Source organism: Oncorhynchus gorbuscha, linkage group LG18 (genome assembly GCF_021184085.1).
Source record: "Oncorhynchus gorbuscha isolate QuinsamMale2020 ecotype Even-year linkage group LG18, OgorEven_v1.0, whole genome shotgun sequence".
Classification (NCBI taxonomy): domain Eukaryota; kingdom Metazoa; phylum Chordata; class Actinopteri; order Salmoniformes; family Salmonidae; genus Oncorhynchus; species Oncorhynchus gorbuscha.
In genome coordinates, this window is record NC_060190.1 from 12,807,295 (window position 1) to 12,834,636 (window position 27,342).

At 47.6% G+C, this 27,342-nt stretch overlaps 1 protein-coding gene across 1 annotated transcript in view; it reads left to right on the plus strand.

Moving 5' to 3' along the window:
* LOC124003223 (trinucleotide repeat-containing gene 6C protein-like) overlaps positions 1–27,342 on the plus strand; it is a gene marked incomplete at its 5' end in the record, with an annotated part of 51,443 nt that overhangs the window by 16,658 nt on the left and 7,443 nt on the right. Inside the window, 14 exon segments of the mRNA XM_046311313.1 lie at positions 1,633–2,112; positions 2,114–2,280; positions 2,282–4,445; positions 6,931–7,140; positions 7,722–7,969; positions 9,610–9,667; positions 13,883–14,028; positions 14,334–14,477; positions 15,588–15,728; positions 15,897–16,016; positions 16,990–17,073; positions 19,723–19,960; positions 20,166–20,330; positions 21,037–21,046. Coding sequence (XP_046167269.1) covers positions 1,633–2,112; positions 2,114–2,280; positions 2,282–4,445; positions 6,931–7,140; positions 7,722–7,969; positions 9,610–9,667; positions 13,883–14,028; positions 14,334–14,477; positions 15,588–15,728; positions 15,897–16,016; positions 16,990–17,073; positions 19,723–19,960; positions 20,166–20,330; positions 21,037–21,046 — 4,375 coding nt within the window.

The window sequence follows — 27,342 nt, forward strand, 5'->3', positions numbered from 1 at the left end:
AACAAAAAATTGTCCATTTAAAATAACATGAAATTGATCAAAAATACATTGTAGACGTTGTTAATGTTGTAAACGGCTATTGTAGCTGGAAAAATCTGATAAAAAAAAAAAAGATTTTTATGGAATATCTACGTTTATCAACAACCATCACTCCTGTGTTCCAATGGCATATTGTGTTAGCGAATCCAAGTTTATCATTTCAAAAGGCTAATTGATCATTAGAAAACCCTTTTTGCAATAATGTTTGCACACCTGAAAACTGTTGTTCTGATTTAAAGAAGCAATAAAACTGGACTTTAGATGAGTTGAGTATCTGGTGCATCAGCATTTGTGGGTTCGATTACAGGCTCAAAATGGCCACAAATAATTTTCTTCTGAAACGCATCAGTCTACTCTTGTTCTGAGAAATGAAGGCTATTCCACTCACCAGTCTCAATGTCAACAGTGAAGAGGTGAGTCTGAGATATAGCTTTTTCTTTGCAGCTCTGCTTTAGAAGGCCAGCATTGCGGAGTCGCCTCTTCACTGTTGACGTTGAGAAAGGTGTTTTGCGGGTACTATTTAATAAAGCTGCCAGTTAAGGACTTGTGAGGCATCTGTTTCTCAAACTAGTCACTCCAATGTACTTGTCCTCTTACTCAGTTGTGCACCGGGGCCTCCGACTCTTTCTATTCCTGTTAGAGGCATTTTGCGCTGTTCTGTGAAGGGAGTAGTACACAGCGTTTCTACACTGCAATTTCTCACATGGAATAGCCTTCATTTCTCAGAACAAGAATAGACTGACGAGAAACAAAACATTTGCTTTTCTTTCAAAAACAAGAACATTTCTAAGTGACCCAAACCTTTGAACGGGAGTGTATATCTTGTTTTTCTCCCTCTTCTGGTGTGAGGACATATATTAATAGGAGCATTTTTTTGTGTTCTGGTTATTATGCTGTTTTATGATTTATTTTCTTAGTTTTTTCAGTGTGTGAAGGAAAGAAATATAGAATTGAAGACTGCAGAGTTTTAATGTGCGTACTCTGCAGTCTCCACAGTGCCGGAGTGTAGCTATGTCTAGCAGCCCAGACCTGGTAGTGCTTTGTGGGGACCTGCTGGAGCATAGGGAGTGATAGATGAGGAACCATCTTGGTTTCATTTCAATAAATGAGCAGCTTTCCACTTGGGCTTCCCTTCACGGCCACAGCTAGGGGAGACTAATGGGCCTCTCAGTTCAGGGGGAGAGAGTAGGGAGGGTTCCATTTCACCCACTCACATAGAGGAAGGAAGGAGGGCTAGTGGGAGTGAAAGTAGGAGCGGGAGGGCTCCTATCTCTCACCCAGTCACTCCACATCTGACTGCACCAAAGCAGGAATATATGGATATGCCATAGCTAATAGGATATGGGGCATGGTCTGCTGTACATTCTGATTATGGCAGGCATATGACTGGAGAACAGACCAGGAGAGCGTGACAATTGCTCTCCTCTCACTGCTGCCTAGTCGGATGGTAACAATTTAACCAACCAAGGAGATACAGTACAATGACTTCCTCCAGGAGCTGAGGGAGTTTATTACATGGTGTTCTCTCTGTTTCTCTCTCCCTCTCAAATGTTTTCTCCTGGTTAAATAAATCTCTCTCTTTTTCTCCTCCAGACCTGCCCTTCCAGAGTGGTCTTGGTGCCCAGCATGAGAATCCCCACTGGGGAGCCTTACCACCAGTCACTGACCGCAGCAGCAGCACCACCAGTAGTAGCTGGGATCAAGTGATCATCGACGGGAGCGACACCGAGGCCTGGCCCTCCATCAGTCGCAGCAGCGTCAGCCGACCAGCGAATCCTCCAGAATGTGCCACAGCCGCTGACTGTACGAACCCAGAGACCAGCAGCTACATGAGCATGGCCGCGGGGGCTACTAGCCAGCAGGCCCACTACCCATCCTCTCTCAAAGCTAACGTAGCTAACGTAGCAAGCATGATGCAGCCTAGCGGTGGCCAGGGAGTTGGAGCCATCGGCAGCAGGGGCTGGGGCTCCGGACCAGGCCCCATCCCCATGGGCCCCACTGAGGGGAGCCAAACCCGACGGCCTTGGGCCCAACCTGGGTCGGAGTGGAGGAGCACCCAGCTGGAATTCCCAGCCCAGCTTTAGCCTGAACCTGAACCCCAACGCCAACCCCTCGGCCTGGCCCGTGCTGGGGCAAGAGGGTTGGAGGTGGCCAGAACCCCGCCTCACTACCACCCAACGGTATCCTGGGCAATGGGAGCCTGGGAGGGGACGAGAACAACAGCAGCAGCACCTGGGGAGGCATGATGAGCCCTGATGCCCCGTCCTCCAATAAGAATGTGTCTTTCAGCAGCATGGAACACCCCAACCTTAACACTGACGGACAAAACAGCCACCACACTAAGCAGCCCCTCAGCCCCATCCACGGGCTGCCCGGCTGGGGAGGCCAGTCCCCTACTGAGTCCTCCCAGCTCAACGGAGATGCAGGGAGCTCTGTCTGGGGCAACGAAGACACAAAGACACCCGCTAACTCCTCCAAGAACTCAGGCTGGGACTCAGCACCCTCCGGAGGCATGTCCGGCTGGGGCCACTCTGGCAGCGGAGGAGGCGGAAGTGGCAGTGGAGAAGGAGGCTGGGGAGGAGACTGGGGGAAGCACTCCAGTGGTGGAGGAGAGGTCAAAGGAGGCTGGGATTCCTCAGATGGCCCAGCCCAGGACCAGCAGGTGAGCTCCTGGGGCCAGCCAACCCCGGCCCCGGCTAGTGAGGGTAGCGGGAGCGGTGGCAGCGAGGGGCGCATCCATCGCAGGGATCAGACTGGCAGCGAGGACGGAGGTCCCCCTCCCCTGCCTCGGCAGGACCTGGACCCCCGTGTGCTCTGCAACACAGGCTGGGGCCAGACGCCCGTCCGCCAGCACACCTCCTGGGAGATGGAGGAGCAGCGTGCCGCCAACGATAGGAAGACCAGCGAGATGAGGGGAGGCGGTGGAGGGGACACATGGAGGGGCTCCAACAGCCCCTCTTCTGGATCCCCACCGGACCCCCGGAACGGGGGAGCCAACCCCAGCCTGGGACCATCTCAGAGGCCAGGCTCAGGGGGCCCCGGAGGCAAGAGTGAGGGCCCTTCAGGCTGGGGAGGCCCTCCACCCTCAAGCTGGGGGGAGCAGCCTGTCAACAAGGCCCCCAACGGTTCCGTCAGTGGCTGGGGGGACCCCATGGCCCAAGGCCCCAATACCACAAACAATGGCCCAAAGAGTGGAGGTCAATCCTGGGGTGTCCCTGAGGAGAAGTCCTCCCCTACCTGGGACGACGGGCCAGCCAAGACCCAGCAGAACCAACCCCAGAGCTGGGGAGAGGGGCCCAAGTCCTCCTCCCACGGCTGGGGCTCCGGCCACGGAAGTGGATCCAATGGATCCAACGGCTCCAACAGCGGAGAGTGGAGAGAACCGGCCGAGGTGAAGAAGAATGGGTCCTCCAGCCACATGTGGGAAGGAGAAGGAGGAAATGGACGAGGAGGAGGGTGGAAGGACAGCCCCAGAGGGGGTGGAGGAAGTGGGGGCGGCTGGGGGTCGAAGCCTGCCCCTGCTGTTGGTGGCTGGGGGGAGACTCAGAACCAGCATCCCAACGGCCCAGCACCAGGATGGGGCTCCAAGCCCCAGGAATGCCCCAGCGGCCCAGCACCAGGATGGGGCTCCAAGCCCCAGGAAAGCCCCAGCGGTCAGGCACCAGGATGGGGCTCCAAGCCCCAGGAAAGCCCCAGCGGCCCAGCACCAGGATGGGGCTCCAAGCCCCAGGAAAGCCCCAGCGGCCCAGCACCAGGATGGGGCTCCAAGCCCCAGGAAAGCCCCAGCGGCCCTGCACCAGGATGGGGCTCCAAGCCCCAGGAAAGCCCCAACGGCCCGGCACCAGGATGGGGCTCCAAGCCCCAGGAAAGCCCCAACTGCAATAGTGGAGGAGGTGGACCAGGAGGAGGCAGCATGGGGTCCTGGGGCGGCCCTGCATCTGTAAGGCAGAGTTCCAACCCCGGCTGGGGGCCGGGGAGCTCCGGAGCCAAACCCGACCCAGCGATGGAGCCCACTGGCTGGGAGGAACCCTCTCCTCCCTCCATCCGCCGCAAGATGGAGATCGATGACGGCACGTCCACCTGGGGAGACCCCAGCGCCTACAACAAGACTGTGAATATGTGGGACCGCAACAACCCCACTGGAGGTAACGGTAACCAAGGGAACAACCCCACCCAGCCGCCGACCAGCAAGAGTAGCGGAGGCTTGACCGTCAACAACAGCCACAACAACCACTCCTCCGTCCCCCCTAGCAACAACAATCACCACCACATGAACCACCACCACCTGCACCACGGACAGCCCCTGCCACACAGCCAGCACCACGGCAACAACAATGGATCCGCCAACACCGCCGCCCCGCACCAGGGCGGAGGACCCCAGGGCAGACCACCTATGGCCAACCCAGGTAAGAAACCGACCCCATTCACTTTTCTGAAGTGTCTGTTAAACGGGTTATTCTGCACCGCTGTAATGTATTGTGGCATTAGCCCTGTGATTCACCTATACTGGAAAGACTGCAAGTGACAGACTAATGTCGTATGTCTAAGGATATATCCAACGTTCAAGTATATATTTTGTCATTGAATATTAGTGCAGTGCGATTAACCGAAATGTTTTATTAATCGTTTTTAAGCAACTACTTGAGCGACATGGTTCAATGATTTAAATTCCATTTTGTTTGGGGGTTTTCTGTGAGCTCAATGCGCACACAGCGCAGTTTCTTTAGACATGGAACAGACGAAGCCCGAGCTGTGCGATGTGGGAGGGAGTTTGGTAATTACCTACAGTGATCATAATCCATTGGGTGCCTACTTGTCCGGTCTGTTTCTTTTACACCTGCTACATAAGAGACAGAAGAATGTGTGATCAAGAATGACAGAGAGAAAGTTGCACCGTATCTCTAACTGAAAATGCATGATCTAAATGATTGATAGTTGGTATTCAGCAGTTGTGCCATATTCACTTTGAAGAACTACTAAAATAGTGATTTTTGTCAGACAATACAGGCATCGGCTCTATAGAGATGAGATAATGACTTGGAATTAAATAGTCATCAAATAAAACGCACAACAAGTGAGATTTGAGTAAAGTAATGTGAATGAAGGTTAATGGGTGATAAGCAGTAATGGACAGTCACTACCATCATGGGACTTTTATTTATTGTTTTATTGTGTGTTACAGCATTTAATCCACATAATGCGTAGTGCATTTAATGTACAATTATTGGAATTGAAAATGTGTTTAATCGAAACCGAAACGACCTCAAAAAGCACTAATCGCTCAGCATTATTGAACATGCACAATGCCAGGGCTTTTCAAGGCACCCCACTGCAAAGACAAAAGCTTCAGTGAAAGCTGACTGTGGCAGGAAGGCACTGTTCTTGCTAAAAGGTTATGGATGAGTGAGACCAGTGCCCCCTGCTGTTACTCTATGTACAACCCCTGTAACCAGAGACTGATCAGCCAGACTTGGCAAACACTGCTCTAGACTGCCTGCTTACAGTCCTCCTCAGTGGACTCAGCCAGCTCGGACAAGAGGGTCTGGGAACTGGGCCAGGAATTAAACAGTCATGGCTGCCATCCTCCTCCTCTCTCCCTCCCCTTCTCTGCCTTCCTCTCTCCCTCCCCTTCTCTGCCTTCCTCTCTCCCTCCCCCCTCTGCCTTCCTCTCTCTCCTCCCCCTGCCTTCCTCTCGCTCCTCCCCCTGCCTTCCTCTCGCTCCCCCCCTGCCTTCCTCTCGCTCCTCCCCCTGCCTTCCTCTCGCTCCTCCCCCTGCCTTCCTCTCGCTCCTCCCCCTCTGCCTTCCTCTCGCTGCTCCTCCCCCCTCTGCCTTCCTCTCGCTGCTCCTCCCCCTCTGCCTTCCTCTCGCTGCTCCTCCCCCTCTGCCTTCCTCTCGCTGCTCCTCCCCCCTCTGCCTTCCTCTCGCTGCTCCTCCCCCTCTGCCTTCCTCTCGCTGCTCCTCCCCCTCTGCCTTCCTCTCGCTGCTCCTCCCCCCTCTGCCTTCCTCTCGCTGCTCCTCCCCCTCTGCCTTCCTCTCGCTGCTCCTCCCCCTCTGCCTTCCTCTCGCTGCTCCTCCCCCCTCTGCCTTCCTCTCGCTGCTCCTCCCCCTCTGCCTTCCTCTCGCTGCTCCTCCCCCTCTGCCTTCCTCTCGCTGCTCCTCCCCCCTCTGCCTTCCTCTCGCTGCTCCCCCCCTCTGCCTTCCTCTCGCTGCTCCCCCCCCTGCCTTCCTCTCGCTGCTCCTCCCCCTCTGCCTTCCTCTCGCTGCTCCTCCCCCCTCTGCCTTCCTCTCGCTGCTCCTCCCCCTCTGCCTTCCTCTCGCTGCTCCTCCCCCTCTGCCTTCCTCTCGCTGCTCCCCCCCCTCTGCCTTCCTCTCGCTCCTCCCCCCCCTCTGCCTGCCTCCCCTTCTCTGCCTCCTGCTCTCTGACTATATAGAGCAGCAATCATGGCACTGTGTCAACCGATGCTTACGTCCAAAATGGCATCCTATTCTCTATATTGTGCACTACTTTTGGCCAGAGCCCTATGGGCCTTGGTCAAAAGTAGTGCACTATATAAAGAATAGGGTGCCATTTGGTACATAACAATACTGCCTCTGATTAACATGTAACAACTTGGCTCACTGTTTCATGAGGAAAAGCCCGAGGATTGAGAGTAAAACGGGGTGTAGAGCAAGTGAATGAATGGAAGCTAGCACACACTGTTCCTCAGTAGTTTTATGATTCCATTTTCATCAGTAATGGAACCAGTTAGTTGGCAGTAAAACTAGACTGCCAGACTGCAATTGCTAACAATATGTCAGATTACTGTTTGCTGGTCTTGTAAGTGAATATACTTGCAATTGTGTTGCACACACAACTTTAAAGCATACTTTATAAATATGTCCTCTCCCAGGCTGGGGGGAGCTGCCCAGTGTCCAGCAGCCCAAGCCAGAGCCGGCGTGGGGGGAGCCCGCTGGCCCCTCTCCTGCAGTGGACAATGGCACCTCTGCCTGGGGCAAACCCCCTGGTGTTCCTGGAGGCTGGGGAGATGGGGGGCATGAGCCCAATGGACCCTACAGGAGGGGAAACAACGGACCCTCTGGACCTACACCCTGCAAGCCAGGTTAGGACCACATGCCGTTGGTGTACGAACATGGTCAACACTCATCTTATCAGTAAACAACAACAAAAATAATACCCTATTGTGTTTGTATGCATCTGAAAGTTTCGGTTAAAGATTTGCTTTTCTAGATGTCTTGAATAACATTGTCACTAGAGGTTTCCCTGGTTGCATGCTTTGATCAATTTGGCAGTTCTTGTTTGTGCTTTTTTAATAATTGTTAAACAAGAAGGCAAGCAAGAAATGAAGGGACTTGTGTGACAATACTGGCACCAAGTGGTTGCATTGCCAATTGGGGTTGCCCTTGATCTTTGCAAGCAGTCAAAACTCAAATCAAAGTATATTGGTCCCATGCACATGGTACAGTTAAATTCTTGCTTGTCAACGTGCTACTCCAGACTGCAGTATATTAGTTCAGCAGAAACACAGATACTGAGGTTAGTTTGAGACTATTGTTTGGCACTGCAGTCAGGTGTCAGATTTCAGTGAACTAGCTATATTACAAGAAGGCACTTACTAAATCATTTTGAATTAGTATTTAACTCTACAACATTCACATTTATCCTGCACTGCTCCTCTTCCAGCCCTCAAATCTATGCAAGACGGTTGGGGAGGCGGGAGGGAGGAGGAGATGGGCATGTCTTCTGGCCAATGGGATGCTGATGCCGGAGACGTGTGGAACAGCCCCGCCTCCCAGGAGAACAACTCCTCCTGTAACTCGTGGGGCCAGCCACCCAAGAAGGGCCCGCCCAAGGGCAAGATGGGCAACCAGCCAGACGAAGCCTGGATCATGAACCGTCTCATCAAGCAGCTCACTGACATGGGTTTCCCGGTATGAATGTGATACATTTTGTAATGTCAGAATCAGAACTAATTTCATACTGTTTTATATATTTCAATTACTTTTTCTCCAGCCTCCTGGAGGGGGGTTACAGTTTTGTGATTATTTTGTCCATTAAGCCAGGCAAGTTCAGTGAAGCACAGTATTTGAAATGATTTGAAATAGTTTCAGAATCCATGTATTTAAATGCATGTACAGTTGAAGTCGGAGGTTTACATACACTTAGGTTGGAGTCAGTAAAACTCGTTTTTCAACCACTTCAACTGTATTGTTAACAAACTAGAGTTCTGGCAAGTCGGTTAGGACATCTAGTGTGTACATGACACAAGTCATTTTTCCAACAATTGTTTACAGACAGGTTATTTCACTTATAATTCACTTTCCAGTCAGTCAAAGTTTACATACACTAAGTTGACTGTGCCTTTAAACTGCTTGGACAATTCCAGAAAATGATGTCATGGCTTTAGAAGCTTCTGATATGCTAATTGGCATCATTTGGAGGTGTACCTGGGGATTTAGGTCTACCTTCAAACTCAGTGCCTCTTTGCTTGACATCATGGGAAAATCAAAAGAAATCGGCCAAGACCTCAGAAAAAAAGTCTGGTTCATCCTTGGGAGCAATTTCCAAACGCCTAAAGGTACCACGTTCATCTGTACAAACAATAGTACGCAAGTATAAACACCATGAGAGTATGCAGCCGTCATACCGCTCAGGAAGGAGACGCGTTCTGTCTCCTAGAGATGAATGTACTTTGGTACGAAAAGTGAAAATCAATCCCAGAACAACAACAAAGGACCTTGTGAAGTTGCTGGAGGAAACGGGTAAAAAAGTATCTATATCCACAGTAAAACGAGTCCTATATCAACATAACCTGAAAGGCCACTCAGCAAGGAAGAAACCACTGCTCCAAAACCGCCATAAAAAAGCCAGACTACGGTTTGCAACTGCACATGGGGACAAAGATTGTACTTTTTGGAGAAATGTCCTCTGGTCTGATGAAACAAACTAGAACTGTTTGGCCATAATGACCATCGTTATGTTTGGAGAAAAAAGGGGGAGGTTTTCAAGCTAAAGACACCATCCCAACTGTGAAGCACGGGGGTGGCAGTATCATGTTGTGGGGTGCTTTGCTGCAGGAGGGACTGGTGCACTTCATAAAATAGATGACTTCATGAGGAAGGAAAATGACATGGATATATTGAAACAACATCTCAAGACATCAGTCAGGAAGTTAGTGGTCGCAAATGGGTCTTCCAAATGGACAATGACCCCAAGCATACTTCCAAAGTTGTTGCAAAATGGCTTAAGGACAAAGTCATGGTATTGGAATGGCCATCACAAAGCACAGGGCAGAACTGAAAAAGTGTGTGCGAGCAAGGAGGCCTACAAACCTGACTGTTAGACCAGCTCTATCAGGAGGAATGGGCCAAAATTCACCCAACTTATTGTGGGAAGCTTGTGGAAGGCTACCTGAAACGTTTGACCCAGGTTAAACAATTTAAAGGCAATGCTACACTCAATTAGTATTTGGTATGTAAACTTCCAACTTCAACTGTATCAAGCATGAAGTCAGTGTGTTGTATAGTTGAGGTTGTCACTGATTTGGTGTCTCATGTTGTCATTGTGTTAGAGGGATCCTGCTGAGGAGGCTCTGAAGAGCAACAACATGAACCTGGACCAGGCCATGAGTAGGTTTCCCCTCTATCTCTGACTGTGTGTCTCTCTCTGACTGTGTGTGTCTCTCTGACTGTGTGTGTGTCTCTCTCTGACTGTGTGTGTGTCTCTCTCTGACTGTGTGTGTGTCTCTCTCTGACTGTGTGTGTGTCTCTCTCTCTGACTGTGTGTGTGTCTCTCTCTCTGACTGTGTGTGTGTCTCTCTCTCTGACTGTGTGTGTGTGTCTCTCTCTCTGACTGTGTGTGTCTCTCTCTCTGACTGTGTGTGTGTCTCTCTCTCTGACTGTGTGTGTGTGTCTCTCTCTCTGACTGTGTGTGTGTCTCTCTCTCTCTGACTGTGTGTGTGTGTCTCTCTCTCTGACTGTGTGTGTGTGTCTCTCTCTCTGACTGTGTGTGTGTGTCTCTCTCTCTGACTGTGTGTGTGTCTCTCTCTCTGACTGCGTGTGTGTGTCTCTCTCTCTGACTGCGTGTGTGTCTCTCTCTCTGACTGCGCGTGTGTCTCTCTCTCTGACTGCGCGTGTGTCTCTCTCTCTGACTGCGCGTGTGTCTCTCTCTCTGACTGCGCGTGTGTCTCTCTCTCTGACTGCGCGTGTGTCTCTCTCTCTGACTGCGCGTGTGTCTCTCTCTCTGACTGCGCGTGTGTCTCTCTCTGTGACTGCGCGTGTGTCTCTCTCTGTGACTGCGCGTGTGTCTCTCTCTGACTGCGCGTGTGTCTCTCTCTGTGACTGCGCGTGTGTCTCTCTCTGTGACTGCGCGTGTGTGACTGCGCGTGTGTCTCTCTCTGTGACTGCGCGTGTGTCTCTCTCTGTGACTGCGCGTGTGTCTCTCTCTGTGACTGCGCGTGTGTCTCTCTCTGTGACTGCGCGTGTGTGACTCTCTCTGTGACTGCGCGTGTGTCTCTCTCTGTGACTGCGCGTGTGTCTCTCTCTGTGACTGCGCGTGTGTCTCTCTCTGTGACTGCGCGTGTGTCTCTCTCTGTGACTGCGCGTGTGTCTCTCTCTGTGACTGCGCGTGTGTCTCTCTCTGTGACTGCGCGTGTGTCTCTCTCTGTGACTGCGCGTGTGTCTCTCTCTGTGACTGCGCGTGTGTGTGTCTCTCTGTGACTGCGCGTGTGTGTGTCTCTCTGTGACTGCGCGTGTGTGTGTCTCTCTGTGACTGCGCGTGTGTGTCTCTCTCTGTGACTGCGCGTGTGTCTCTCTCTGTGACTGCGCGTGTGTGTGTGTGTGTCTCTCTGTGACTGCGCGTGTGTGTGTGTGTCTCTCTGTGACTGCGCGTGTGTGTGTGTGTCTCTCTGTGACTGCGCGTGTGTGTGTGTGTCTCTCTGTGACTGCGCGTGTGTGTGTGTGTCTCTGTGACTGCGCCTCTCTGTGACTGCGCGTGTGTGTGTTTCTCTGTGACTGCGCGTGTGTGTGTGTGTGTCTCTGTGACTGCGCGTGTGTGTGTGTGTGTCTCTGTGACTGCGCGTGTGTGTGTGTGTGTGTGTCTCTGTGACTGCGCGTGTGTGTGTGTGTGTGTGTCTCTCTGTGACTGCGCGTGTGTGTGTGTGTGTGTCTCTCTGTGACTGCGCGTGTGTGTGTGTCTCTCTGTGACTGCGCGTGTGTGTGTGTTTCTCTGTGACTGCTCTCGCGCGTGTGTGTGTGTCTCTCTGTGACTGCGCGCGCGTGTGTGTGTTCTCTCTGTGACTGCGCGCGTGTGTGTGTTTCTCTGACTCTGTGACTGCGCGCGCGTGTGTGTGTCTCTGACTCTGTGACTGCGCGCGCGTGTGTGTGTGTCTCTGACTCTGTGACTGCGCGCGCGTGTGTGTGTCTCTGACTCTGTGACTGCGCGCGCGTGTGTGTGTTTCTCTGACTCTGTGACTGCGCGCGTGTGTGTGTCTCTGACTCTGTGACTGCGCGCGCGTGTGTCTCTGACTCTGTGACTGCGCGCGCGTGTGTCTCTGACTCTGTGACTGCGCGCGTGTGTGTGTCTCTGACTCTGTGACTGCGCGCGTGTGTGTGTCTCTGACTCTGTGACTGCGCGCGTGTGTGTGTCTCTGACTCTGTGACTGCGCGCGTGTGTGTGTCTCTGACTCTGTGACTGCGCGCGTGTGTGTGTGTGTCTCTCTGTGACTGCGCGTGTGTGTGTGTGTCTCTCTGTGACTGCGCGTGTGTGTGTGTGTCTCTCTGTGACTGCGCGTGTGTGTGTGTGTCTCTCTGTGACTGCGCGTGTGTGTGTGTGTGTGTCTCTCTGTGACTGCGCGCGTGTGTGTGTGTCTCTCTGTGACTGCGCGTGTGTGTGTGTGTGTGTGTCTCTCTGTGACTGCGTGTGTGTGTGTGTGTGTGTGTCTCTCTGTGACTGCGCGTGTGTGTGTGTGTGTGTCTCTCTGTGACTGCGCGTGTGTGTGTGTGTGTCTCTCTGTGACTGCGCGTGTGTGTGTGTCTCTCTGTGACTGCGCGTGTGTGTGTGTGTCTCTCTGTGACTGTGTGTGTGTGTTTCTCTGTGACTGTGTGTGTGTCTCTCTGTGACTGCGCGCGTGTGTGTGTGTCTCTCTGTGACTGCGCGCGTGTGTGTGTGTCTCTCTGTGACTGCGCGCGTGTGTGTGTGTGTGTGTCTCTGTGACTGCGCGCGTGTGTGTGTGTCTCTCTGTGACTGCGCGCGTGTGTGTGTGTCTCTCTGTGACTGCGCGCGTGTGTGTGTGTCTCTCTGTGACTGCGCGCGTGTGTGTGTGTCTCTCTGTGACTGCGCGCGTGTGTGTGTGTCTCTCTGTGACTGCGCGCGTGTGTGTGTCTCTCTGTGACTGCGCGCGTGTGTGTGTGTCTCTCTGTGACTGCGCGTGTGTGTGTGTCTCTGACTCTGTGACTGCGCGTGTGTGTGTGTGTCTCTGACTCTGTGACTGCGCGCGTGTGTGTGTCTCTGACTCTGTGACTGCGCGCGCGTGTGTCTCTGACTCTGTTACTGCGCGCGCGTGTGTCTCTGACTCTGTGACTGCGCGTGTGTGTGTCTCTGACTCCGCGTGTGTGTGTCTCTGACTCTGTGACTGCCTGTGTGTGTGTCTCTGACTCTGTGACTGCGCGTGTGTGTGTGTGTCTCTCTGTGACTGCGCGTGTGTGTGTGTGTTTCTCTGTGACTGTGTGTGTGTGTCTCTCTGTGACTGCGCGCGTGTGTGTGTGTCTCTCTGTGACTGCGCGCGTGTGTGTGTGTCTCTCTGTGACTGCGCGCGTGTGTGTGTGTCTCTCTGTGACTGCGCGCGTGTGTGTGTGTGTCTCTGACTCTGTGACTGCGCGCGTGTGTGTGTGTGTCTCTGACTCTGTGACTGCGCGCGTGTGTGTGTGTCTCTGACTCTGTGACTGCGCGCGTGTGTGTGTGTGTCTCTGACTCTGTGACTGCGCGTGTGTGTGTGTGTCTCTGACTCTGTGACTGCGCGTGTGTGTGTGTCTCTGACTCTGTGACTGCGCGTGTGTGTGTGTGTCTCTGACTCTGTGACTGCGCGCGCGTGTGTCTCTGACTCTGTGACTGCGCGCGTGTGTGTCTCTGACTCCGCGTGTGTGTGTCTCTGACTCCGCGTGTGTGTGTCTCTGACTCCGCGTGTGTGTGTCTCTGACTCCGCGTGTGTGTGTCTCTGACTCCGCGTGTGTGTGTCTCTGACTCTGTGACTGCCTGTGTGTGTGTGTGTGTGTCTCTGACTCTGTGACTGCCTGTGTGTGTGTGTGTGTGTCTCTGACTCTGTGACTGCCTGTGTGTGTGTGTGTCTCTGACTCTGTGACTGCCTGTGTGTGTGTGTGTCTCTGACTCTGTGACTGCCTGTGTGTGTGTGTCTCTGACTCTGTGACTGCCTGTGTGTGTGTGTCTCTGACTCTGTGACTGCCTGTGTGTGTGTGTCTCTGACTCTGTGACTGCCTGTGTGTGTGTGTCTCTGACTCTGTGACTGCCTGTGTGTGTGTGTCTCTGACTCTGTGACTGTCTGTGTCTCTGACTGACTCTGTGTGTGTGTGTGTGTGTGTGTGTGTGTGTGTGTGTGTGTGTGTGTGTGTGTGTGTGTGTGTGTGTGTGTGTGTGTGTGTGTGTGTGTGTGTGTGTGTGTGTCTGTCTGACTCTTTGTGTCTGGTGTCTGTCTGACTGTGTGTGTATGTATGTGTGTGTCTGACTGTCTGTGTTGGGCTGACTGACTGGGTGTGTGTCTCTGACTCTGTCTGTCTGTGTGTGTGTGTGTATGCGTATTCCATACTTATCTGATCTTTCTCTCTCCCAAGGTGCTTTGTTGGAGAAGAAGACTGAACTGGACAAGCGAGGCATGGGCATGTCAGATTACAACAACGGGATGAACAAGCCGTTGGGTTGCCGTCCTCAGGCCCTCTCCAAAGACCCCTCCTCGGACCGCAGCCCATTCCTAGACAAGGTACTATATGAATGCCACTAGCATTGTATCAGGAATCAACAGAAGTTCTGTCCATACGATAGAAAGACAGCTAGTGAAAGACATGTCCTGTTGGCGAAGGATTAAACCACACACACACCTGCAAATGAAAATGGAATGGTGAAAATAGAGGTCTTGTTTGAGGTTTTCAGTCCCACCTTTTCTTATTACCGGGGTTGGGATTATGAGAAGTTTACATCCTTTGTAAAACGTGCCATACAAAAAAGTGATTAACTGAAATGATTTACTGACTGACTGATCTCGTCTCCCCTCTTCCCTGGTTCCAGGACGGTGGTCTGTCAGATGACGCCCCCCCCTCACCGTTTCTGCCTTCTCCCGTCAGCCTGAAGCTCCCCCTGGTCAACAACCTGCAGCCTGGGCTGACCCTGGGCTCCCCGGGGCTCAACATGCAGAACTTAAACAACAGACAGGTAAAGGGGGTGAAAGGCATGTGCTGCACCTGTAGAGGACAAGGAGTCAGGATCAAAGTCTCGTAATGAGGTAGCCCTTCCTGCGGTTTACTGTTAAGACGTTGGTTCAGATCCCGTCTGTGACGCATACATACACACAAATAAATTTAGCAAAAAAAGAAACGTCCTCTCACTGTCAACTGAGTTTATTTTCAACAAACCTTTTTTCATTTTACTGTTTGGTGCATGTTCATTAATTAGTGTTCATTGAACAAGCATGGAAACGGTGTTTAAACCCTTTACAATGAAGATCTGTGAAGTTATTTGGATTTTTACAAACTATCTTTGAAAGTCAGGGTCCTGAAAAGGGGAAGTTAATTTTTTTTGCTGAGTTTAGGTACACCCACAAACACTTTTACTGTAGATAAGTATACAGTAGCACCCACACATACACATTATGCTTATGCACATTATGCTCACTCACCAACTCACACACACACGAACAAGCCCATTGCCAGGAGCTGGAGAATATAGGGGCCTCGAGTTCGGATGTAGTTGAGAATTCCATTCAGCTTGCCACCACTCTCTCAAGTGTCGGTAACCTAGAGCCCGTTGATATTGAATAGAAAATAAGAGTCCTTGAAAGCCCAACAAAGCACTGTAACTCTGTCATAACAGTATTGCATTGAACAACTTCTTGCCTGACACTGAACAAAATTCTCTTTACCTGACCTGTGTCCCATTTATCCTTTTATTGGCATATTGCGGGAGGCATTTAAAGAGTACTATCATTTAATCACGATCACCATTTAATCCAACTGAATGCACTCCAAATGTGCCAGTTTCTCCAGTATTGGTAAGTGGTTCGATAAGGTAGACCTTAGGTTTTCAACTATTTTCTTTCAAATGGACCCTGGATGATTTGGAAAGTGGTGGAGAAATAATCTGATCACTACAGTAGTGTCTTTATTTGTGGTTTCTCTGAGACTGTGAGCAAATACCAGAGTTGTGTATTGTGAGGGACATCCTATTCACCGGCTGTCTGTAGGGAATGAGTGGATTGAGTGATTGCCATGTCAACTCTTATTGACGTTTAGTAATTTCCTCTCTCGTGTTTATGTGTGTGTCTAGATGCAGAGTGGAATGTTGGGCAGTAGTGGAGCAGCACTATCCCGGGCCATGCAGCAGCCGCCTCCTCAGCCGCCAGTGCCGCCTCTCGGCTCCTCCCAGCCTAGTCTACGCGCTCAAGTGCCTCAGTTTCTCACCCCTCAGGTACATACACTATACCTCAGCCAAGTTTCTCTCCGTACACACACACCACCTCGTTTTCTCTCCCCCAGCCCCAGGCTCTCCTCAGGACTCCTTTACTCTGTTTGAAGATATTTTGAGGTGTTCTGACCAACTCATCTCCTCGATCTGTCTCCTTGTCCTCCCCTCCAGGTTCAAGCACAGCTCTTGCAGTTTGCTGCAAAAAACATTGGTCTGAACCCTGCACTTTTAACCTCACCAATAAACCCTCAACAAATGACCCTGTTGTACCAACTTCAGCAACTGCAAATGGTGAGTGAAAGCCAAAGGCCCCTGACTGCATTAGAAACAAGGTTCGTACGAACAGAACCAGACAGGATGGGCCGGTCTGCATTGGAAACAGGGTTCATACGAACAGAACCAGACAGGATGGGCTGGTCTGCATTAGAAACAGGGTGCGTACTAACTGAACCAGACAGGATGGGCTGGTCTGCATTAGAAACAGGGTGCGTACTAACTGAACCAGACAGGATGGGCTGGTCTGCATTAGAAACAGGGTGCGTACTAACTGAACCAGACATGATTGGCCGGTCTGCATTAGAAACAGGGTGTGTACTAACTGAACCAGACATGATGGGCTGGTCTGCATTAGAAACTGGGTTTGTACTAACAGAACCAGACAGAATTGGCCGGTCTGCATTAGAAACTGGGTTTGTACTAACTGAACCAGACATGATGGGCCGGTCTGCATTAGAAACAGGGTTCATACGAACAGAACCAGACAGGATGGGCTGGTCTGCATTAGAAACAGGGTGCGTACTAACTGAAACAGACATGATGGTCCAGTCTGCATTAGAAACTGGGTTTGTACTAACAGAACCAGACAGGATGGGCCGGTCTGCATTAGAAACTGGGTTCGTACTAACAGAACCAGACAGGATGGGCCGGTCTGCATTAGAAACAGGGTCCGTACAAACAGAATCAGACAGGATGGGCCGGTCTGCATTAGAAACTGGGTTCGTACTAACAGAACCAGACAGGATGGGCCGGTCTGCATTAGAAACAGGGTCCGTACAAACAGAATCAGACAGGTTAGGCTATTCTTATTGTATTTTTTTGTGGACACCCTCAGGGGTACCCCACAGTCTTTTGGATAAGGTGATGACCCTTCCTCTATTTCTCTTTGTCTCCCTTTCTCACGTTGCGCCTCTCTCTCTTTCCATCTCTTTTTCTTTCTCTTGCGCTCTCTCTCTCTCTCTCTCTCTCTCTGTGTGTGTGTTTCTAGGCGTACCAGCGTTTACAAATCCAGCAGCAGATGATGCAAGCTCAGCGCAACGTCTCCGGTCCCATCAGACAACAAGAGCAGCAAGTAAGAGGCTCCTGTTTCAACCCCAATACATTCTCATCACTGTGACCCTCTGGCTCCTTCCATTTGATTTCAATCACTTTTTGACCGCACTCCTTTTGATTTTGAACTAAACTTTCCATGCGTATTTGCCCATGGTACAAGTGGTCAGAAAGTGAGAAGATGGAGGTGTTCAAAGTTGACCCATTTTGCATACCCCACCCTACCTACATCCATGTCTTCGTCACTGGAGAAGATAAACCGTTGAGTTTGATATCATTTACAAACTATTTTATAATTTCTTGAAAATGTTAAGTATACAAAAAAGAAATACAAACAAATTATATCATTTCCGAATATGTTGAAGCTTTGACCCTATTTGACATCATCTGAGGTTTTTGTTGTGCCTGCAATCGATTGAGAGACGGCATGCTCTTGAAAACAAGGTGTGTGTCATTTCAATCCTAGAAACAGAATGGACATATATCCCTTCAAACCTGTGCAATTTAGCTGGTACATCATTGACATTTGAATTGAAACGTTTACTTCCAATCACTACGACAAAGATGGCCGCTGGTCCACCCACCGTCGAATGTGAACCTAAATGTCCTATTATTTGTTTTATTTCAATAGGTTTCCTATGGAAGACTAACAGTATAATGTAAAACTGATATTTGCCTTTCAGGTCAACATTCTGATATATGTGGACCTCCAACCATGTTTGTGCTACCATTTTGAAAGTTGACATTTAAAATGTATTCCCATTTTAGAACGTCTCCACTGTGTTGAAGAGCATGGTGTCTCAACCAATGGCAGGCACAACTCAAACACCAAAGATATCAAAATCGGGTCTAAGCTACAACATCTGCAATCACTTTACACATTTTTTGATCATTGACATAAAGTTAAAAATGACCATTAAAAAATCTATAATAGCGTAGATATGTGCTATACATTGTATTGTGTGTGAGTGTTGAAATAGACCGGATATGCTTAATTAAAGTTGCAGGACAAATGTTTGTCAAAAGCATCTCCAGTTGCTCAAACGTGCTATTTCTCTAGAATGTATGGAGAAGTAGTTGGTGGTTTGTGTGGTTGGATCCTTTTTTCTTGCAAATTGGGAACTTCTTTAAAATAATCTGTGATAAGACACTAAAGCAGGGGTTCCCAAACGCTTTTGGCACACGACCCCATTTTGATATCTGAAAATTCTCATGACCCCAACCATGTGGTTAACAGTCAATGTTGACTTTTTAAATTAGGGCTATGGCAGGCAATTGCAAAACATTCTAACAGTATTTCTGATTTCTATTCTCAACTCGCCATCGTGTACTTTTAATGTGGGGCAATGAGTCAATTACAAACGTGTCTGACATGAGATCAATTATCTCACCACCACTAATATATGGGTGTACTTGAAACATGCCGCGTCTGAGCTTCTTAAAGTCAAGTGGTCCACAGTGCGCACCTCATCTCTCCTGTCACATCCAACCTGGATTGATATTTGTTTTTAATGCAGACGAGAGCACTGATTGAGTTCTAATGCTCAGAGGGAGACGGCACTGTATTCCTTTTTATCAGGAACCAAAACTCCTCAATAGTGACCCGTGAATGCGTTGTCTGCAACATACGGTCACATTACAGCTCGATCAGCTGTTCCTTTTCACTTACCGATATATCAACTGAGCCAGGATCACAAACGGATTTCGCTGATTTGGTCACTCATCTGTATCATTTTGTTGTTTTTTGTTGTATTTACCCTGCATGTTTTTACATCCATTGCAAATGACAATTCCTCTGAATTCTAAAAACACTTTCCAACACTCCCCCTTGATAACCACTAAGCCTTGGTGTGAAATGGAACATTGTCATGCTCTGATCCCATATCTCCACACAGTTTTTTGAACAGTAGTGTGCGATGTAGTTTACCATCCAAGTTACCTGCTGCATATCAGAGTTCAGCACTCACCTCTTTTGCCGGCAGTTGCTTTCGGTGTATCATACAATGAGTCCATATTGTAGAGGGAGACTCATTCATAAGAGTGGAATGAGTTTTTCGTCAGTATAGCCACGCTGCTCATCACTCGTGCTGTTTCATGCTCGGAGATCGAGCAATCGAGACAGAACAATATGTCCCGGTCAATAGCATCCCCTGACAAAAGTCGATGCACCTCGGCCCTCGCAGCTAACGTCCGTTTGGAAGAGAATAAGGTGGGGAGTTTGAGTCTTTGTCGGTTTCCTCTTGATTGCAAGCTATAGCATCAATTCAGTGTTATCTGACAAAGGTATTGATGTAATCTTTCTGTGCCTCTGCTTCCCCACACATTGTTTTCACCATATCGATTGCGGTCGGTGATATCAGTCTCTGCAATAGTGTGGTTTCTTATTCATTGGCCATGAGAATGATTCAAGTGCAGCCTTTTCCCACGACCTAAACGCGCTCTCTGGTTGAATTTATACTTTTAGATTTGAATAATGTTGAATTACATTCCCTAGTTTGGGAACCACTGCAGTAAAGGCACTCTTTTCCCACCAGATAAAGTGACTTTTGATGAGGTGCTGATTGTAGGAGTCATGCCACGGTCATTGTAGCCTTATGCCCCCATTCTCTTTCTCTCTCCTTTGTCCCCCTCTTTCTCCCATTCTGTTTCTTTCTCGCTCTCTTGCTCCCAGGTTGCACGTACAATCAATAACATGCAGCAGCAGATCCAACAGCACCAGCGTCAGCTGTACCAGGCCCTGCTGATGAAGCAGCAGCCCCCCGGCTCTCACTCCTCCTCAGGCCTGCACCCCGGCCAAGGCAAATCAGCCCTGGACTCATTCCCAGGCCACCCCCAGGCACCGGGCCTCTCCGACCTGCACACCAAAGAGCCGCATTCTTCTCCCAGCTCCTACAGCCCCTACCCCCTCTGTGAGTCCAGCACACAGGTCCTACACACACATTGTCACTCACACATGCACTCCTTCAGCCCCTACGCTCTCGCTACATCTCTCACAAACAAGCTGTTTGTATAACTTGTAAGCCTTAAATACGTCAGTAGAAGTCCCTGCAATGTCTTATCTATCTGGTTTGTGTTGAGCTGTGTATTCAATGTTAGATGTTTTCTGTCTCTTAGCTGGACTCAATCCAAACATGAATGTAAACTGCATGGAGGTGGGGGGCCTGTCCATGAAGGAGCCTCCCCAGCCTCAGTCCCGTCTGTCCCAGTGGACCCACCCCAACTCCATGGACAGCCTGTCTGGAAACTCATCCCACATGGAGGCCAACCTCAATAAGCACGGTAGGAGGAACACTAGGAACTGTATGACTAAGTCCCATTCCATTCTGGCTTTCCCTCGGGGGCAATAAATACACTGCTCAAAAATAAAGTGAACACTTAAACAACACAATGTAACTAAGTCAATCACACTTCTGTGAAATCAAACTGTCCACTTAGGAAGCAACACTGATTGACAATAAATTGCACATGCTGTTGTGCAAATGGAATAGACAACAGGTGGAAATTATAGGCAATTAGCAAGAAAACACCCAATACAGGAGTGGTTCTGCAGGTGGTGACCACAGACCACTTCTCAGTTCCTATGCTTCCTGGCTGATGTTTTGGTCACTTTTGAATGCTGGCGGTGCTTTCACTTTCACTGTCAAACAAGAACATCAATCTATTAGTCTCCTCGATAGCAAAATTGGGTTAGCTGCTCACTTAGTCACTATTCTAAGAAATAGTGTCTTTCAGTTTACTCGCTCTGAATAACATTAACGTACTTCACGCCAACGCAGACATTCTCTTGGTTTCTGTCACACTGTGTGGCATTCACAACAGACACGTTAACACTAACGTGTGAGCCACAAACACCACATCCCCTAACCTCTCCCACTGTAGCGTGAGCATCAAGCTGCTGTTCTGCCCTTCTTATAGTAATCAACTTGCACCAGTAAACAGGCGTTGTCATTACACTAAGGCTTTTGTATGTTTCCACATATCTCAGTGATGAAACGGTATGGGGCATCTCAACTGGAAGTATTTAGTATGAAATCAGTTTATCTCTTTAGTGTCTGACACTTAAAATTACTATTTAAATCCATATCTATTTCTCAAATTATGTCTCGTGTTGGTATTCATCTGGATGTATTCTTGCAGCCCAGTGTTCCTTTTGCCCTCCATACTCCACTAAGAGCAACACTGACAACCACTCTTACTTTGTCATGTTTTTAAGCCTCTATGATTGTCATGTATGTATTTTTGTATGCCAGTGGGTGAGACATAATAGTGAAGACAAACTATGAAATAACACATGGAATCATGTAGTAACCACAAATGTGTTAAACAAATCAAAAAATATATATATTTGAGATTCTTCATAGAAGCCACCCTTTGCCTTGATGACAACTTTGCACACTCTTGGCATTCTCTCAACCAGCTTCCCCTGGAATGCTTTTCCAAGTCTTGAAGGAGTTTCCACATATGCTGCGCACTTGTTGGCTGCTTTTCCTTTACTCTTTGCTCCAACTCATCCCAAACCATCTCAATTGGGTTGAGGTAAGGTGATTGTGGAGGCCAGGTCATCTGATGCAGTACTCCATCACTCTCCTCCTTGGTCAAATAGCCCTTACACAGCCTGGAGGTGTGGTGTCATTGTAGTAAGTAGAATGGAGCCGGAGAGGATGGCTGAGGTTTTACGTGCTCCTAACCAACTGAATTTTACATTTTACATCTCATTTTACATTGGCGTGTTACGTTCAGTAGTTCCAAAACATGCAGTGATTTTTCAGAGCCACGTCAATTTACAGAAATACTCATTATAAATGTTGATGAAAATACATGTGTTATACATGGAAATATAGATAAACTTCTCCTTAACCTCTTGCAACCCCGCAACCCCCCCCCCCCCCTACTTTGTGCAATTTCCGCCTGAAGGCATACCCAAATCTAACAGCCTGTAGCTCAGGCACAGAACCAAGGATATGCATATTCTTGGTACCATTTGAAAGGAAAACACTCTGAAGTTTGTGTAAATGTCAATTGAATGTAGGAGAATAACACGCAATAGATCTGGTTTAGATAAAACAATGGGGGGAAAAAACATTTTTTTATTTTTTTTTATCATCTTTAAAATGAACAAGATAAAACAAACATTCAGATAGGATGATGGAGACAATTTCAGTGAAAATATGAGGGTTATATGAAGTTTCAGAATGATAACTTCCAAAATGAGTGTGCTACATTACATTTAGTCACCCAGGTGTCCTACACAAGTAGCCCAAATGTACCCAAGTGGCCAAATTGGTGAAGGTATACATTTTGAAACAAATAACTATATACAAAATACCAAAATGGTATTCTAACGCACACCCCCCCCAAAAAAAGAAGAGAAAAATATATAATTATTGATTTAAAAAAATATATGGAAAAAAAAATATATATATATATATACACACACACACACACACACACACACACACACACACACACACACACACACACACACACACACACACACACACACACACACACACACACACACACACACACACACACACACACACACACACACACACACAGTGCCTTGCGAAAGTATTCGTCCCCCTTGAACTTCGCGACCTTTTGCCACATTTCATGCTTCAAACATAAAGATTTTTTGTGAAGAATCAACAAGTCGGACACAATCATGAAGTGGAACAACATTTATTGGATATTTCAAACTTTTTTTAACAAATCAAAAACTGAACAATTGGGCGTGCAAAATTATTCAGCCCAGTTCAGTGAGGATCTCTGAATGATCCAATGTTGACCTAAATGACTAATGATGATAAATACAATCCACCTGTGTGTAATCAAGTCTCCGTATAAATGCACCTGCACTGTGATAGTCTCAGAGGTCCGTTAAAAGCGCAGAGAGCATCATGAAGAACAAGGAACACACCAGGCAGGTCCGAGATACTGTTGTGAAGAAGTTTAAAGCCGGATTTGGATACAAAAAAAATTCCCAAGCTTTAAACATCCCAAGGGGCACTGTGCAAGCAATAATATTGAAATGGGAGGAGTATCAGACCACTGTAAATCTATCCAAGACCTGGCCGTCCCTCTAAACTTTCAGCTTATACAAGGAGAAGCCTGATCAGAGATGCAGCCAAGAGGCCCATGATCACTCTGGATGAACTGCAGAGATCTACAGCTGAGGTGGGAGACTCTGTCCATAGGACAACAATCAGTCGTATATTGCACAACTCTGGCCTTTATGGAAGAGTGGCAAGAAAGCCATTTCTTAACCTGTTACTCCTACCCCCTACTTTTTCGAACATTCTGTTAGAAATCGTGCAACATTTCAGCGCCCTGCTACTCATGCCAGGAATATAGTATATGCATATGATTAGTATGTGTGGATAGAAAACACTCAGACGTTTATAAAACTGGTTAAATCACGGCTGTGACTATAACAGAACGTGCGTTTCATCGAAAAGTGCAGGAAAATCTGATCACTGAAAATGGGAAAATATATCCATGCGCCACTTCAACCCATTGTTAAACGTGAACCACATTAAATGGGGCCGAGGTTGCAATACCTACAGCTTCCACATGATGTCAACGGTCTTTCAATTTGCCTACGATTTGTTTCTTGGTCAAACAGACACAAGGCAGCGCAGTTCTTCCGGTCTCCGACCGGAAATTTTGGTTGAGATTTACCCGGACATTATTTCCAGACGTACAGCTATAGAATATACATCGCCTCGTGATCAATTTGATCGCTTATTAACGTTTACTAATACCTAAAGTTGCATTACAAAAGTATTTCGAAGTGTTTTGTGGAAGTTTATCGTCGACTTTTTTAATTTAAGGGGGCCGAATACTTTCGCAAGGCACTGTGTGTGTGTATATATGTATATATATAATGTACAAAATAACATGAGTAACTATTTACACACTTTCAATATTTGGAAGACCCTCCGTATCAAATCTAAATATAATAATAATATAATAATAATAAATCTATTTGTATAGCCCCAGCCTAAAACCCCAAAAAGCAAGCAATGCAGGTGTAGAAGCACGGTGGCTAGGAACAACTCCCTAGAAAGGCAAAAACCTAGGAAGAAACCTAGAGGAACCAGGCTATGAGGGGTGGCCAGTCCTCTTCTGGCTGTGCCGGGTGGAGATCACAGTGGTTGTAGAGGGTGCAACAGGACAGCACCTCAAGAGTAAAAATTAACCGTTTAGGGTTCCATAGCCGCAGGCAGAACAGTTAACTGGAACAGCGGCAAGGCCAGGTAGACTGGGGACAGCAAGGAGTCATCATGCCAGGTAGTCCTGACGCATGGTCCTAGGGCTCATGTCCTCCGAGAGAGAGAATTAGAGAGAGCATATTTAAATTCACACAGGACACCCGATAAGACTCCCATTCGGAGTTAGTGTCATTGTGAAAGAAAATGTTCAGTTAGAATAGTTTCTCACATGAGCCCTATATCAACAGGTATAATAAACAGATATATATATATAGAGAGTTGAAGGTTGAAAGTTTAATATATTATTATATTATTATTACCTGCTAGATCTACTGTCTCTTTAATATTATGACATTTCAGCTAGATCTACTGTCTTCATTATATTACAACAGACCAGCTGTATCTACTGTCTCCATTTCACTTTGGCCATTGATGTGGTCCTGCCCTCTCCTCAACAGCCTCAAATAGGCTATTTCATGTGGGTTGGGGTGGGGCGGCAGACACGCATCTCACATTTCATGACATTATATATTGTTTCTAAATAAAATTAAAAAATCACAAATAATATTTTATATTATTAATTTCAAACAAGGGCATTAGCATGATAAGAACTTAACAGTCCAAAACGATGTCCTCTCCTGGTCAAAACTTATTCCTCCACAATCGCTAAATGAAGTGTCCTTCAACAATCTCTGTCTCACCTTCCCAATCAATTTATTCTATAATTGTGTGTACATCTGTATATCCAGACTTAGATTTAGCTTTCCCTGACTTAGTCGCCATAATGATTGATATATAAACAGCTGAATCTGCACATTCACCAAACACTGCAGTGCGTAATATGCGTAGCTTCTTCCGGTATGAAACTTCAATAGCGAATTACTCACTTTACGCTGAAGCTTACTACATGGGTTGGTCATGCAACACATAAACATCGCGTATTGCCGTTTAGCTCAGCTCATTGGCAATCTACCCAGCTAGATTTCAAGACAGTCAATCAACGAAACAGCGGGCAAATCATTGGTGCACAATGATGTCATGACTTGTTGTCTTCAAATCGGTTTCTTTCAGTCAATATGTCCCGCAAAATGGCCCATCAGGTTTGATTGTGTTACAAACAAACCAGTTGATTGCAGTGAAACCAAACATGACTGGAAAATTCACGTTCTGTGTGGGTTATTTACCTGGAATGTGTCGTCGTCAAATGGAACTAGACGGAATTCACGACACAAGCGGTTCACAAAATGTTTCGTGTTAGGCTATAAAAACGGATTTTATCAAGCAAAAGATCATTCATTGTGTAAAAATGAGCATTGGAATTGCAAACAGACGAAGATGGTCAAAGGTACACTATTTTAATACGATTTGTGATTGTTACGCCTGTGCTGTTTAAAATTATATTTTATGGGGCTCTATGCTCAGATAATCACATCGCATTATTTCGCAGTAAATACTTTTTAAAATCTGACAACTCAGTTAGATCAGCAAGATTCTAGGCTTTCAATACATGTGAGACACTAGTATTTTCATGAATGTTTAACATGACTATTTATGTAGCGATCACCGTATGTTGTGGAATTTCAGCCCGCTAGCGGGTTCCGTGCGCAGAGTGGTTAATGCAACCGCTGTGTCGGATTTCAAAAACACATAATCTGAGTACGGAGCCCAAAACAGCCAACATAAATATCCGCCATGTTGCGCAGTCAACATTAGTCAGAAATAGCATTATAAATATTCACTTACCTTTGATCTTCATCAGAATGCACTCCCAGGAATCCTAGTTCGACAATGTTTGATTTGTTCCATAAAGTCCATCATTTATGTCCAACTAGCTTCTTTTGTTAGGGCGTTTGGTAAACAAATCCAAATGCGCGTTCAGGCCCAGCCGAACGTCGGACAAAAAGTTCTAAAAGGTTATTACAGGTCGTCAAACTAAGTATAGAAAAAAATCTTTACGATGTTTTTATCATAAATGTTCAATAATGTTCCAACCGGAGAATTCCATTGTCTGTAGAAAAGCAATGGAACGAGAGCTACATCTTATGTGAAATACTCGTGACTGAGATCAAGGCTGCTGCCAGACCGCTGACTCATTCCCCTCTCATCCGGCCCCCCTTCACAGTAAAAGTCTGAAACAACGTTCTAAAGACGGTTTATCTATTGGAAGCCTTAAGAATTGCAAAATTACCCATTTCCCACTGTGTATTTGATAGGGGCTGAGTTCAAAAACTACAAACCTCAGATTTCCCACTTCCTGTTTGGATTTTTTCAGGTTTTTGCCTGCCATATGAGTTCTGTTATACTCACAGACGTCATTCAAACAGTTTTTAGAAACTTCAGTGTTTTCTATGCATATATTTAGCATCTGGGACTGAGTAGGTGGCAGTTTACTCTGTGCCTGCTATTCATCCAAAAATGAAAATGCCGCCCCCTATCCCAAAGAATTTAACTTATTTTTATCCTATTTTGTACATAGTGTTGCTGCTACCGTCTCTTATGACCAAAAATAACTTCTGGACATCAGATTAACAATTACTCACCTCGAACTGGAAGAAGCTTTATCCTTTAAAGAAGTCTCGAGGTATTGCTCGCTTGAGGTAGAGTACCTTATGACAAGCTGTAGACAACACTATCTACCAAGAGTTCTCATCTATATTATTCATAGCCATCTATTTACCACCACAAACCGATGCTGGCACTAATACCGCACTCAAGCAACTGTATATAAGGCCATAAGCAAACAAGAAAATGCTCATCCAGAAGTGGCGCTCCTAGTGCCTGGGGACTTTAATGTAGGCAAACTAAAATCCGTTTTACCTCATTTCTACTAGCATGTCACCAGAGGAAAACCAGTGCAACCAGAGGGGGAAAAAACCTCTAGACTACCTTTACTCCACACACACGCATACAAAGCTCTCCTCCCCCCTCCATTTGCCAAATCTAATCAATTCTATCATTCTGTTTACAAGCAAAAACTAAAGCAGTAAGTACCAGTGACTCGCTCACTACGGAAGTGGTCAGATGACGTGGATGCTACGCTGTAGGACTGTTTTGCTAGCACAGACTGGAATATGTTC